The sequence below is a fragment of the Opisthorchis viverrini genome, assembly GCF_000715545.1.
Source record: "Opisthorchis viverrini unplaced genomic scaffold opera_v5_366, whole genome shotgun sequence".
NCBI lineage: Eukaryota > Metazoa > Platyhelminthes > Trematoda > Opisthorchiida > Opisthorchiidae > Opisthorchis > Opisthorchis viverrini.
Window position 1 is genome coordinate 63,611 of NW_008752019.1, and position 14,149 is coordinate 77,759.

Below are 14,149 nucleotides of genomic sequence, written 5' to 3' on the forward strand. Positions count from 1 at the left end.
CAGGATAGCGCTTGGGCCGAACATCAGGTGTCACTTCGGTGGACAATCCGATTACTTACATTAAAGATGTGGCTCGTGGGACCCGGAAGCGAAGCAGAACGAACGCACTGAGTCAATAGTTACCGGTGCTTAGCCAAACTAATAGGGAGTAAACGGAACAACGTCAGGATAACTAAGAGGCATGTGGTGCAAAAAAATTCCAAGAAATCATAATAGACTTTAGGTGCTTTGCTCCGCTATATGAGAAACATATTCCGATCCACAAGCGTTTCAGTAAAATAATGAACATCCACTCTAAATAGGCGATGAAATGGAATATTTTGGTGATACGAAGCGTCCTGAAAGAAAACGACTTCTCCGATGTCTTTATAAAGACGTGGGTAAGGAAGAAGACACCAAGCCAATATATTAACAGTCAAAACGGCATTTCAAACGGTTCGAAGTGCGATTCCTCACAACCATGCCGACTGATTTAGGGTCGTGTTTCCGTTTATGCGGTCAGACGTTTATAATGATGCGAAGACTAGATTCACTTAACCCTGAAGACAAAGTACGACAGAGCGAGATGAATATACGGGTAGGTAGTTAACGCAAATGGTGTGGGAATGAAAACTACTAGGGTTGGCAACTGGGAGGAAATACCCCGGTGAAACATATTAAAACACGATACATAGTCGGACTTTACAGATAGTTTACAAGGCGCTTATTAGTCAGCTTAAGATAGTCGAGTCTTTCAGCTGTAACACCCTCTTGGTGTCTAGGTGCCATGCCATCCGAAGGAAGACGGAGGCTGAAACACGATACATAGTCGGACTTTACAGATAGTTTACAAGGCGCTTATTAGTCAGCTTAAGATAGTCGAGTCTTTCAGCTGTAACACTCTCTTGGTGTCTAGGTGCCATGCCATCCGAAGGAAGCACGGAGGCTGATAGTTTGCCCAAGCCTAGACAGGGAAAGTCGAGAGGCAGAAGTCGGGTTCGAACCACGGACCCTCCGGTCAGTAAATTCGCGCTCTAACCAGAGCCATCTCGCCCCCAGCCTAAGACAGTGCGATAATTGCGGTTCCTGATGTCAACACAACCCGAAACATTCGAACGAAAATAGTGACCATCCACAGGATCTTAAATTCCAATCTGAATAAGGCTACTTAATGGAATTGTACGTCAGTGTTTGAGTACATGAAAAGGCGAATTAAGTTCTGAGGTTGTAATCCAATCTTCGATTTTTAGTTGCTCTCGGAACACCACATACCCCGTATTAATTTAAGTTGCACGGCAGCTGTGCACCGAAAGTCCAAAACCGAATGGTTCGTCCTATTGCAGTTTAGGGCTACGTTAGAAGGAAGAGGCTATCGTGGAGTACAGCTAACCCACCTCATGCAATACAGGCCAAACGATTTGTCCACCGCTGATGGCGTCTACGAACGGTTCATTGGCACAACGCGTCAAAACTGCATCCAAAAGCCTTGCACGCGAAATATTTAAGACCACCTCCAAATGGGGTGACATTTCCGAGTGGCTCACAATAGTCGAATCACCGTACTTCGCTCGCCGAAGCTCCTCCTCTTGTTGCCGAATTCGATCTTCTCGGCGGATTTTGTCGATCATGTATTGCAATGTATGGTGCAGATAATCATCTAGTTTACGTGGTCCATCCGGAACTTGTCCGGTTAAGTAGCGGCAAACTTCCGTTTGAATAGGGCCACCGAGAACGAACAGAATGGTGCAGATCAGCATCAGCACCGTGGAGAATAAAAAGATGAAACCGACGCCACTGGAAGAAGACAACATAGGGGTTAAAAGAGGCTAGGGGAGACACTTTCTGGGGCCGTCAAGATAGTGGACTAACGAACAACCAACACCAGACTCCTTCGTTATGGGAACTACGTTTAAATAATGAAACTAGAATAGAAGCACAACTAACAATTTAACACTCATCAGTGCTTCGAGATGATAATAAAATAGGTTATCTGCACTAAATTCTCCAATAATAAAGGTGTGGTATTCCCAAAACATTTCTTGCGCAAACACAAGAGAGATTATTCAAATGCAGAGCTAATGAATAGCATACAAGTTTAGGCGAACCAACGAGTCGTTCAGCTGTAGCACCCTTCCGGTGCCTAGCTGCCATTTCACCCGAAGGAAGCACGAGGGCTGAGATACTGCTGGGTTGCCCAAGCCTGGACAGGGGAATTCCGAGGGCAGAGGTCGCTAGTAACCAAGGTCCTTCCGTTCAATAAATTAGCGTTCTAACCACTTGAGCGAACTCGTCCCCTGCCAGGTTGACCAAGGCCAGCAGTGGAGATGCTGAGATTGGGTTCGAACCACGGACCTTCCGGTTCGTAAGCATGTACCTTAACCGGTGATTAATCTCACTGTAGCTTCGAACAGAAGCTAAAGCAAATTAGAAAAGCCATTGGATTGGGTATCCAGGAGTGAGCAAGTACACGGTAAGTGCAGACTAAAACCAAATCAATGGGAAAATAAACACTTCAACTCCGAAAGGGCTTAGACTTACAGCTAGTTCCCCGAGAAGGGAATCGCTAGCTGAGAAGAAACTGCGCTCATTTGTATGTCAAAACCATTAGGAGGCTTACGCAAGTAGCAAATTAGCACCAACGCCACGATTGCACACACCAGCTTCTTCGTAAGGACGATGACCACATGTGCCAAAGCATAATCCAAGATAGATAAGCAGGAAGATGAGGACGGGAATGCACAGAAGTGCAACACCACCATAGAATCGGAACTCCACGAATCTGTGATTGGAAGAAAAAGGCCTGTTTCACAAAGGTCGGATAATTTCAGCACGAAAATGAACAAGACCAGACTCGGTAAACCAACCATCTAGACGACGCGCACTTCCAACGCTCCCCTCAATGGCAAACTGGTTTCGAAAACGAATCACACGGTTTGACCCAATTACATTGTACTCGGTGGGAAGTACCTGTGTTGCTCACTTAACTAGATTGCTAAAGTCATTTGCTATCTACAATCAGATGTCAAACGGGTACAATTCTGTTTAAAACACTAACGGGTGAAAGCACTTCGTTAACTTGTCATAATTTGCGGTCATGCTGTTCGAGAATCTAAGTGAAAAGATTGAAAAAGACCGCAGAGTGGTTCAAGGTTTAACGGAAAAAACTGTAGCTTTGAAGAGACTTTTAAACAGCGGGCGTTGGGGCAATCTATTGGATGTGTTAAATGGTTGCCCAGGGCCTCCTTGTTATTTTAAAATATGCATTTAGCACTAGATAAAATGAGGCGTACACCAAACCGAGTGATATTGGAAGTTAATCGCAATATACATGAGATTTAAGCATCATGCATAAGATAACCAACAAGGAATCGTGTGTGCGCTGGTAGCCTAAATTCGAATGAAGAGTAGATTCAACCACTAAAACACACTCCAGCCAACAGATTAAATAATAGCGCTACCCACCTGATGAAAACATTTCGGGCATTCTGATCACCATCCATCGTCAGTCGCTGACGTGCCTGTCGCAAATACGTGTAGATATGTTGCAAGTAATCTTCGAAACTTCGAGCCAATTTCTCACGGGTTGCTGGGGACTGCGCTAAGTCAGTCCAAGCACCTTGATTAAAGGTGAGGATAAGAAGGGAGGACAGCGAAAATATTAATAACTCAAACATAAATCATTAAACTTCAATGGAAAGCTTCTGCAAGGGCGGGCGAGTGCTAAGCAGTATTCGGTCAGAGGCCCGCTTTGTGGGATTCAGAAAGACCACCAAAGATATCTCTCAAGATTAACAATTGACTGCCTCACACACTGGATCCTGAATGTGTGAGTGGCGCAAAATGCTCCAAGCCGTACATACCTGAATTTCTAGCGCATACGGTGTTCGGTGTGCTAATCAGGGTTCTGGACAAAACCGAAAGGCAGATCGGTCTAAGGTAACTTGTCAGGCATTTTTAAGTTTTCGTCGAACAGAACAAGTTGGATAAAAAATTCCATGAATATCAAACATGATCCAGGTGTCCTCCAGGAAGAAGTTATACGGCTACTTCTTATACACGTATGTTTTCCGATTTAGGTAGTTGGAATCAATATATTGTTGGAGTGTGGCTTACAGATGAATAGCTGAACTGACTTGTGTCATACAGACGAATTTGACAAAGACCTCGATCAAATGAGCGCTCCGAAATAGAACTATGGATAAAGCCCGAATTACATTAGTTGTGGTTTTTAGGGTGAATCCAAAATGTAGTCTGTCCAGGACAGAGCAATAGGCAGGAGATAGAAGGGAATTCGAAGTAAACGGGCATGCCATCCAAGGAACCAATCGAATGTAGGTAAACCGGACCGCGACGAAACACAATTTCCGAAAGAATCAACCAAGCGAAATTTTCACCAGTCAATCAACTTTCATATATCAAATATGATTAGGAAACTGTTAGAATGCAAGTATATCTGGAGGAGATACCAACCCAACCGTGTGCTGACCATGTTTCGTCCTGGGGTTACGAAACGTTTGCAACCTAATTGTCAAGCTTGGCAAATAGACTCAGTATCACCTGATCAACAGCCAATTACTTAGACACATTGCAAAATGTCTACAGTAGCTTGCAACTGACAGAAACACCTGCATGGTCATCGATATTTGGGTGCCAAACAACGATAAATGGTCAAAACGATTTCATGTTTCGAATTTCGAACCAGGCCTGATTTTACAGACGGATCTGTTTTGAGATCGTCAGTTGTTCCGGAAAACGATCGCTCGCAGTTCTTCGTCAAACCGTCAGATTAGTCACTAATCTCATCCAAAAAGACAAAATACATCCACTTGCCTTATGGATAGGGATGGGAAACAGAAAATCTATTAAGGATAGAGAAAAACTCACGGTCTAAGTCGTCCTGGATGGTTGCTTTGATCACACTGGCCAAACTGTTGAGCGTTTTGTTGAACTGGAATTAAACCCGGACAAAATAGAAAGAGATGGAGCGGCTGACCTTATTTTGGCGGGTAACGTGGGAAGGGAAAACTCACAACAGCTTTATTGATAAGGAGACATTGGGCGTTTAATCAATACCCTGATAGTTTGGTCTCACGAGTAACACTGTTCTCGTGAATTTATTGTACAAACGATACCATATTCGAGAGTTGACGTACTGGAGCTATGCACTAATCTGTATGCACGAAAAAGGGTAGTCTAGAAAAGTGTCCAGAAGCTAGAATTTGAATACAGCTTTCGTAAAAGCTCCTGATAAGGTACTGGGTTAATATTCAAATTAGAATAAAACTAGTGGATCAGTGAACAAAGCATCCTAACCCAGTTTACTTCACCGCAGAAGAGGGAACATAGATATGAGCTCAGACAGATTAAAACACAGCATGACAATCTTGATGCGTTAATCAGTGTTAATACACTCACTATAGTTTCATGGGACCTGAGTGGAGCCGAGTTAAATATACATGGATGTGAAGGAGATGATAAGATGAAACTAGACATTGCTCGGTAATACTGGTGAGTCAGGTTACAGGCTATCTACGCCAAAGCCAATGAGAAAACCGGGAAAGCACATTTTGAGCGCGGAGAAAAGCATACACCGCTAAATCACAAAAAGACATAACAGTGTTGCACTCTCAATACTACCGGATGAAATCACTGAAGCCGATTTGACGTTGCCATGGTTGCGCAGACGACAAGAGCAGCTGACACTACAGAACCGATGCAAAACCATGAAGGCTGAGTCCAGCAGCTCATGTACTGACAGATATGCACACAGTAAACGAATAAAAAGAGCTGACACGACACGCCTGAACGTGTGCTCAATCCGAATGCACGTGACACACAAAGAACTAATAAAACGATAAGTCTACGAATTTCCACAACAGAGACCTAGATTGAGCGTTTGACGGTGGAGGTCATAAGGTTCATAGTTCTGGATACTTGGAGTGCAACAAACTTTGCCGAGGTCGGTACAAAGTGTTCAGATAAACTATAGTGGAGGATAAGTTGGTTGACCGACTGGTTACACATGTTCGTTTATGAGCATCAGTGATCAGATCACCGACGGAACGTGCATAAAAAAGTTCGAGTGGAACTAAGCAAAAATAAGAAGTAAACCTGTGATCAAAAGGCGTTATGAATTATCCGCATCAGGTAACAAACACTGTCCGTTTATAAGTACTCCGGCGCCATTTCACGATCATCGGAAATCCCGTCCCTTCTACACTGAGGAATAAAGCTTACTTCGTTCAGATTTTCAACTTCATTCAAATGGCGCTGGATTTGTTCAACCAGAGTTTTTAGCTCATCCGATTGGAACTGAAATAACAAAAAGGCGTGAGAATCAGAATACTGTCACAAAGAAACAGGATAATCTTAAACACTAGCTGAACAGATTAGATATTAGTATTTTGGGTACCCCACTAGCAGTAACATCCACATACATAGTTTTGTACAGACCAAGTTTATCACGGACTATCGACAATGAGACAAGATGCGAAAGAAAAAGGGGTGAATAAAAACAAGATTGCAACAGTTAACCCAAAGGAAACAAATACATCACCAGCCGGACAGCAGCATTTGTCAACCTTGAAGTGAATTTCCGGGGACACAAATCTCCCGGACCGACGAGAGCACAGATAATTCAAGTAATTATTTAACGTTCCCAGGCTACGGAGTAGCCATCCAGAACGATACTCGCTAATACACCCATAAAAAGCACATGCCTGGATTAGGGTGACTTGCGCGGTTGAACAAAATAAGGGAAGGATTAATTTAAAAAGTGTACCAAGCACAGCTGAGTGCCACTCACTTGATATTCCCACCATAACAACACTGCTCCGAAAGCACCCATACTGGGCGTTCGGTTTGAACTAAATACGAGACGTTCATGTATCTATCGTTCCGTTCACCGACAAACTAACTTGGTGCGGCCAAGATTAGTGCCTACCTTAAAGTAGTTTGAATAATCATGGACAGTCCTCCCTTGACCATATAACCAGTCGAAATCTGTTGCCTATTTTTTAAAGGAACCGTACTCTATACGGGAAAAAATCTGCTTCGCCCTTGTGAAGACAAAAGTGCTGCCGTTGAGATAACCATTGTCTATGGTAAGATGTTGTGCTGTCATCCGGTAGAGAATAAGCACCACAATACATCAGCACAGAACACTTCCTAGTCAACAACTGACTTCCCAAAACAAGCTTCACGGTCAAATATAGGCGGATAATCCTCCCATACTAAATCGATGCGAGAGTTTAATACTCCAAATCAGCACGCGACTGAGGACCGGCAAAGTAGTATACATAAAAGACGTCCGGGTGCTACGAATCGTGGATAGATTTCCTCGCAATGCATCGAACATGATAGACAAGGGAGCGTCTAGAAAGATTACTAAGTGCATTGGGAATACTCCAACCCAAACCCCAAACAATATACATAATTTGGAGTTAGTTGAAGAGGCAAGTCGGTCAAATTGTTGTATCAAGTTGCCACAAGTGTTTAACGTATACTCCCTGGTTCATCCGTCCGCACTTCCATCAAATAAGCCTTGGTGTGCACTTCACATCTTCATTCGTACTCGTATACCTGGAGATCGCGGAGACCGCAAACACTTCCTCTTGTGAAACGGACTAAACTGAGATCAGCCATCATTGTAAAGGGTAAAACAAAGCTGAATCAGTAGTTTGTCCTGCAGACTGTTGTCAAAAACAGTGCCCAACACTGTGCACTTAGAATGATGTGTACACGTCACCTGAACGAGATTTGTGGAGCGCTAATGCTGTCGTGCTATCCAGTGGGATCGCATGGATCCTGGTTAATGGACCAGGTGGAGAGGAGGGAAGACAGTGACTTTTCAAGCCCATTTGCACACATTCCTTTCTAATCAATAGAAAATTTAAGTGCTAAAACTGTTGTGCGGGTAACTGAAGCTGCACATCAACATACAAAAGTCACGAAACCCTCGGCCCTATTCAGACAGTCACAGCTGCTACTCCGAAATATTTTACTTTCATGTTTTCTAACGAAAAGTTAATGTACAAACTCGAATGAGAGAGGTTAAGCCTGGTAACAAGCAGAGTTTATCTCGAAGACTGTGTTGATCAGCTCGATGCGACAATATAATTAGAACGAAGACATATCCGGGCGTTGTATATTACTTGTGAAAAACAGAGGACTGGAGTATAATTCAAGCACTGCTTAGAAAGCTGGGCGCTGCTACTGGTGAAATCACGTGGGTCACAGGCTTCATAAACCACCTTGAAAAGGTGCAAGGCAGCTAGGCTTTTCAGATAAATGGGATACCCCCTCTCTCTCTCAACTCAACCCTGGCTAAACATTCCAAAACTTTTATAACAAATCCGTATTGGCCAAAAACAACAATAGGGGGTGCTGGTGCTCATCTGTTAGTAAAAATATTAACTTTGTATTTCCTTGACAATTTACTTTTGGCGCTTAGATAGATATCGGTGTTCTGGCACTGCTTAAAAGGCAAGTGTCCCACTTGTACCACCATGCATTGTCTAGTTTTCAAACATTGGGCATTTTATGTGCACCATTTATCCTTCCAGAGTACGCTACTAGACACATGTAATATTGGCGATTAAATCCAAATGCATCATATGTATGGGAATTTCTTCTCCTTGTCACCGAAGGACACAAAAGATGAAACGGTAGACATGGTTAGTATTATAAGGCAGCAAACTCGTTAAACAAGCATCGAGCAACGGATGAGAAAACAACTGACCTGTTCCATGGTGTACCGTGTCTTCAGGTTAGACTGAGCTAGATGAAGCAACTGGGTGCATTCTACATGGTTCCCCCAGGGACAATCCGTGTCTAACGTGTCCATCAGATTTTGTCGTATGGTGGGCAGTTCTTGAATGAGTTTGGAAAGGTCAGAGTAAAACTGCCGGAAAAACGCTACGGCTTCTGAATTCACGTCGAACGAGCGAACAGCTGAAGGGGAATAATCCACAATTAACAAGAGTTGCATGCCTACAGAGGTGAAAATGAGCAGTCTTATTTGTAGAATTGTTGATAAGTGAGACGAAGGTCCTCCCTACAGGGCGCCCACCCACAAAAGGTTGCGCAAAATATGGACATGTTCTGGCCTAAATTTACTGGAGAGAAATGGGTTTATTAGGAAAATTCTACATTTGAACTGATCGAAAGCTGACATATTTCACAATGCGAACCTTCACAGTCATCTGAGTGTGTAACCCCTTATAGAAAAACGTATTCACAGTAGTTGAAGACCAACTATCGCCAAACATCAACCGCAACCCTAGACGAACCCTCCAAATCAAGGCTGCTAAAAACATCGTTCGAAAAAATTAAAAGACGGTTTACGGGGATCAAGCAAAGTATATGTTCACAACATAATCAAGGATATTGAAAGAGGTCGGGTGAAATAGTGCCCAGAAGTTGGTGACGTTGCGGAATAAGGGTAGATCGGGTGTGCTGAATGATTGTTGGTTTGTTCATCGAGCTTGGCATTGGGGTTGCAAGCGTTTTACTACCAGCAAAGGTCACATGGTCAGTCACTCAACCCCACAGTGATGATGTTACCTCGATTGGCAACGAAACGTTTGCAATCCAAATGCCAAGCTCGGCGAACAGACCAACAACCAAGTGCCCAGGAACACGACTTACTGGATTGTAATTCAGCAATCGGTGTGAGGACCAAGTCGGCATGTGATTTGCGGACAAACTCTTTCTGGAACTCTTTCAAGTTGCCTGAAGAACATGAATAGTGGAGACAGAGGTAATTAGCAAAAAATCATTGTTAAGAAGCTAAGTCGAACAATTAAGTTAACAAAAGTGGAACCGTTTCGGTGGTTCACTACTATGCCTACGGTAGGAGGCACGAGTGCTGGGATACGGCCATGTTGAGCAAGTCTAGACAGGAGCAGTCGAGATGCTGATATTGGGTTCGAACTACAGACCTTTCGGTCCGTAAGCTGGCGCCTTAACCACTGAGCTATCATGAATCCAACCAGCACAAGTACGATGCAGTGTCCTTATGATGCACAGTCACTGCACAAACGTAGGAAGCAAAAGGTCTCTAGTTGTCAGTCTGAACAGGTCTCGATAGGCGGATTCGAACCCCGAGCTTCCGGAACCCTGAGACAATCTCCAAAAAAGATACGAAAAGGTCAATTAGATCACTGTCATTTATCCAACCACTAATGAATGAAATTAATTGGTTTTCGACGGCACATCTATTCTAGCTTGATTGAAAGAACCAGGTGACCTCGATTACAGCTCATTTCAACACCCACGTGGTCCATGGAGATGCAATGCTTGTGGTGAAAAAACGCAAAGTAAAGGTAAAGGCAATTCACCTTTCGTTACATCATGTGAGGTCTGGACGCGATTCTTAGCAGCTGCAGCACAGGTCCGACAAATTAACGTGCTTTGGCTAAATAGATTATTGCCTTCTTATAGACGGGTTGTGTGGGGCTGAGTAATCAGACAGAATAGGTTAACGGAATCCCACACCCAGATATGATAGGCCGGTAGTGCTCGAATACTGAAATGACCAACAAAGTTGATCGCCAAAAGCTTTAGTTAAAGTTTGGCAACCCTGATCATTATGCATTCAAAAGTCAAAGAGAAACAGCGTGGATTTCCTGCCTTCACTTCATCTGATAGTCTTCTACAGCTAGGCATCAAAAGCCGTAGGGTACCTGACTGATCCGAACCTTGTTAAAACATTGAATTAGACATTGCAATGATTCTTTCAGGGATTGTCTTGAGTATAAGCTCCTCAGAGTTCAGATATGAATGTGAAAACTGTTAGCAGACAGGGTTCGGTTAAGGTTATGTTTCCTCAACGAAGAAACGGAGGTTGTGAATTATCCACTATTTTGTGGCAAATAGCGTAAACGACTTCAGGGTCGATACTGATAGCAGTCGGAGGCTCCCCAGAATTCGGGATAAGTTTTGGAAAACGTTTAGTGACAATCGGTAGATTTATTGCTGAGCAACTTTTCGCTTTTGACACAAAAGCTTCATCGCGCCAAGTGACTAGGTTCCGAGGTTGGTCGATATTTAGGTCGGAAAGAGAACCAATCAGCTAAGTCAAGATAAATCTCTGTTGGGTGTTGGCCGAGGGAACGGATTGGCACAGAAGTCATTCCATATAAAGCAGAAACATCGAAGGTTATTCGAAGACTTTTGAATTTAGCCAACCTTCGAGTAGCTTTCCAGAAGGGAAAAACGCTACGCTCAGTTTTGGTGCCATTGAAAGTTTCCTTGCTGGTTGAATGGACTAAGGACTGTGTGTATAAAATTAACTGCAACTATTGCACTAAAGTTTACATGGGACAAACTGCCAGGGAGTTGCACGCCAGAATTGGTGAGCGTAAAATAAGGATAAACAAACCATCAAGGAATGCAGAAGAATACCAAACGCTGGTCAAAGACTCAGCGATGGCGGTACATGCCTGAGACACGGGACATAGAATAGATCTGAAGAGTGTGGAAGTTAAGACGGGGACTGCGATTCACACCACAGCGGCTAACAGCCTAGGCGGTGGAAAGTACTAAGCATCACAGCGTGAATAGAATCGAGGGTGAGGAACTGGTGAGCGTATGGAAAGGGGTCTTAGATAAGCCGATCTGACACGTGACTGTGTGGTTGTCAATCCACGTGGAATCATTGGCAAAAACAGGGGAGTGGGGGTAAATCCCAACCCGACCACAGATCACAGCATCCCCCTTACACGACTATCTTAGTCTTAGCTTATCCACACAGACAGACAGAAAGTTCAAACGACGTTCAAGAAGGATCATCAAATGGACCGAACCAGAAGAACTAGACCCTAGACTGGACCCAAACACAAGTGGGTTTCCCCATCGGCCCATCACCAAACCTAACACACAAAAATCCGTCGGCCAACACCCAACAGAGATTTATCTTAACTTAGCTGATTGGTTCTCCTTCCGACCTAAATCTCGACCAACCTCGGAACCTAGTCACTAGGCGCGACGAAGCTTTTATGTCAAAAGCGAAAAGTTGCTCAGTAATAAATTTACCAATTGTCACCAAGCTTTTCCCAAAACGATGGGTACTCGGTCACTTCCAAGTATTTTTCACCTGATCGAGATAAGTTGGTTTCTTTTTCACAGGTTCAGTGAACAATTGGTCTTGCTTCTTCACGAACTGGTATTACATACTAGAGCCATAGATTATGATCATTCTTGCGCCATCGTGTAAGGTGTCCAAGGTAAGGTTGTTCGTAACGGTAAGTGAGGAAAATATAACAACTTATCAGCGAGAAATGGGCCGCAAGCATTCGCATAGGTGAATAACTCCCTTCAACTTGACTATTGACATTTAACAAACAAGAACCGGACGTGCTCGAATCAATCCCCACTAGATTCGGTGATTAGACGGTTCTTAATCATTTACAAACGCATCCGCACAGAAATGCCACGCAGTTAGGTTCGCTCGACATTTCGATGAACAAAGTAGGTGCTTGCAGTTGTTACACATCGGTACAAACCTTCAACAGATTCAGAAAAAGCAACAAGACGCCTATAAAACGTTGATTCTCCGTCACGAAACGTGAATGTAATCTAGTGTACAAAGAGAGTGAACAATCAATATGATGGATAACCAACATGGATTCAAATTCACTCATAAGCATATTTGCGGACGTGATTAATGACGAGAATAAACGAGATTTCAAGAGTAACTTTTAAGAGAAAGGCACGTCAATGGATCAATAAAACATCGTGGTCGTTTTGGCCTCATTCAATATGGTTTGTCGAATAAGCACCATGTCAAACTATAACGGGTATGCAATCGGCCAGTTTTGGACAGTAGACAACTGTCCAACACGTCCAGATTTATGACCAAAATTGTAGAAATTGGTAAACATTTTGCATCGAAAACTAATGGCAAGACCTTCTGTTTTCAGGAAAAAGTTGAAAATTCTGTGCGCTTGAGGACCAAGCCATTATATGGGTTGTTCAGGCGCAATGACCATATTTTTCAGTGAAAAGAAAGCTTGGTCAAAGATAGCTATGGTCAGTGATTTCCCATCGCCAGTGCCCTTAGCTCCTACTATTAAAGTGGGTTTAGCTAAGATGGCCTTGTATATCGCGTATACAGTACTATATACACACATATATATAAAGAAATTCGAAATAGAAATGACGCAAATAATTCAAAAAGTCATGCAACATAAACGAAAGCTCAATGGTAGTAGCGGTGTAGACTGTGAAAAAATGGCGATTGTTATATGGTAGATAATGCATTTTCTCACATAAGTGCGTAAAGCTTGATTTATAAGCCACAGCTGCGATCTCTCAGGGATACGAGGATGATTCAAGGAAGCTCTAAACAATGCAAAAGGAATAATAGTGTGACCTTATCAGAAAGGCCAGTGAAGGATCGAAAAATGGTACACCCAGCCATTTCCAGTGCTTCCACCCCCCACCCACCCCCACAAGCACGTGGATCCACAAGGATACTTGCGCCAGGACTAATAAGAGAACGATCAGGTTTATGACCGAGAAGCCAAACTAGATAGACTAAGCGATTAGTGCTGGCAGTGACGAAAACCACGCAACTCAATCGCATCCCCGTGCTAAGCCTCGCAGCGCTAGCTAAACTTCGAGGACCAAAGAGCCATAGGAGTTATTGCTTGTCAGGTGATCACTGGCAAAACAGTACCTATTCTCTTATCCTCTGCAACATAGGCGAGAAGGGGGTGAAACACAATAACAGTAGTGAGACTGTCAGCACAGCATAACCTCCGGGAAATTACAGGAAATAAACAGACAAACGTAGGTAAGAACAGCCTTTTACTTGAAACGAACTGTCTAAAGTTAAGCACTTTTCTGGCTAATGTACTGATCAGGAAATTTTACTCACTGGGTTCAGAAAAAGAAACAGAATGGTATGCAAGTCCAAGACGTGGAAACCTAGGCTTTCTACACTTGCTAAGCAGCCAGCTTGCTTCTGGGAACAACGATGCATCACACAGGGTGTTCATCCGTTAGGATCTGATAATTAGGCACATGCATGTTCCTTATATCGATGATGAGAGTCTACATTTCTATGGGGCAAGAAGATTGTTGGTGAGCTCATACAAAAATGGAGATTAAGTGCTAGAGGGATACAAGGACTATATATATATATATATATATATATATATATATA

General features: G+C 43.3%; 1 protein-coding gene across 1 annotated transcript in view; it reads right to left on the reverse strand.

The window, feature by feature from the left end:
• The window catches only part of T265_10374 (hypothetical protein), a gene marked incomplete at both ends in the record, with an annotated part of 68,216 nt that overhangs the window by 23,517 nt on the left and 30,550 nt on the right, over window positions 1-14,149 (reverse strand). Inside the window, 7 exons of the mRNA XM_009176730.1 lie at window positions 1,374-1,773; window positions 2,597-2,758; window positions 3,442-3,595; window positions 4,864-4,927; window positions 6,217-6,291; window positions 8,720-8,931; window positions 9,628-9,711. Of these exons, the coding sequence (XP_009174994.1) occupies window positions 1,374-1,773; window positions 2,597-2,758; window positions 3,442-3,595; window positions 4,864-4,927; window positions 6,217-6,291; window positions 8,720-8,931; window positions 9,628-9,711 (1,151 nt within the window). The remainder of the gene's footprint in view (window positions 1-1,373; window positions 1,774-2,596; window positions 2,759-3,441; window positions 3,596-4,863; window positions 4,928-6,216; window positions 6,292-8,719; window positions 8,932-9,627; window positions 9,712-14,149) is intronic.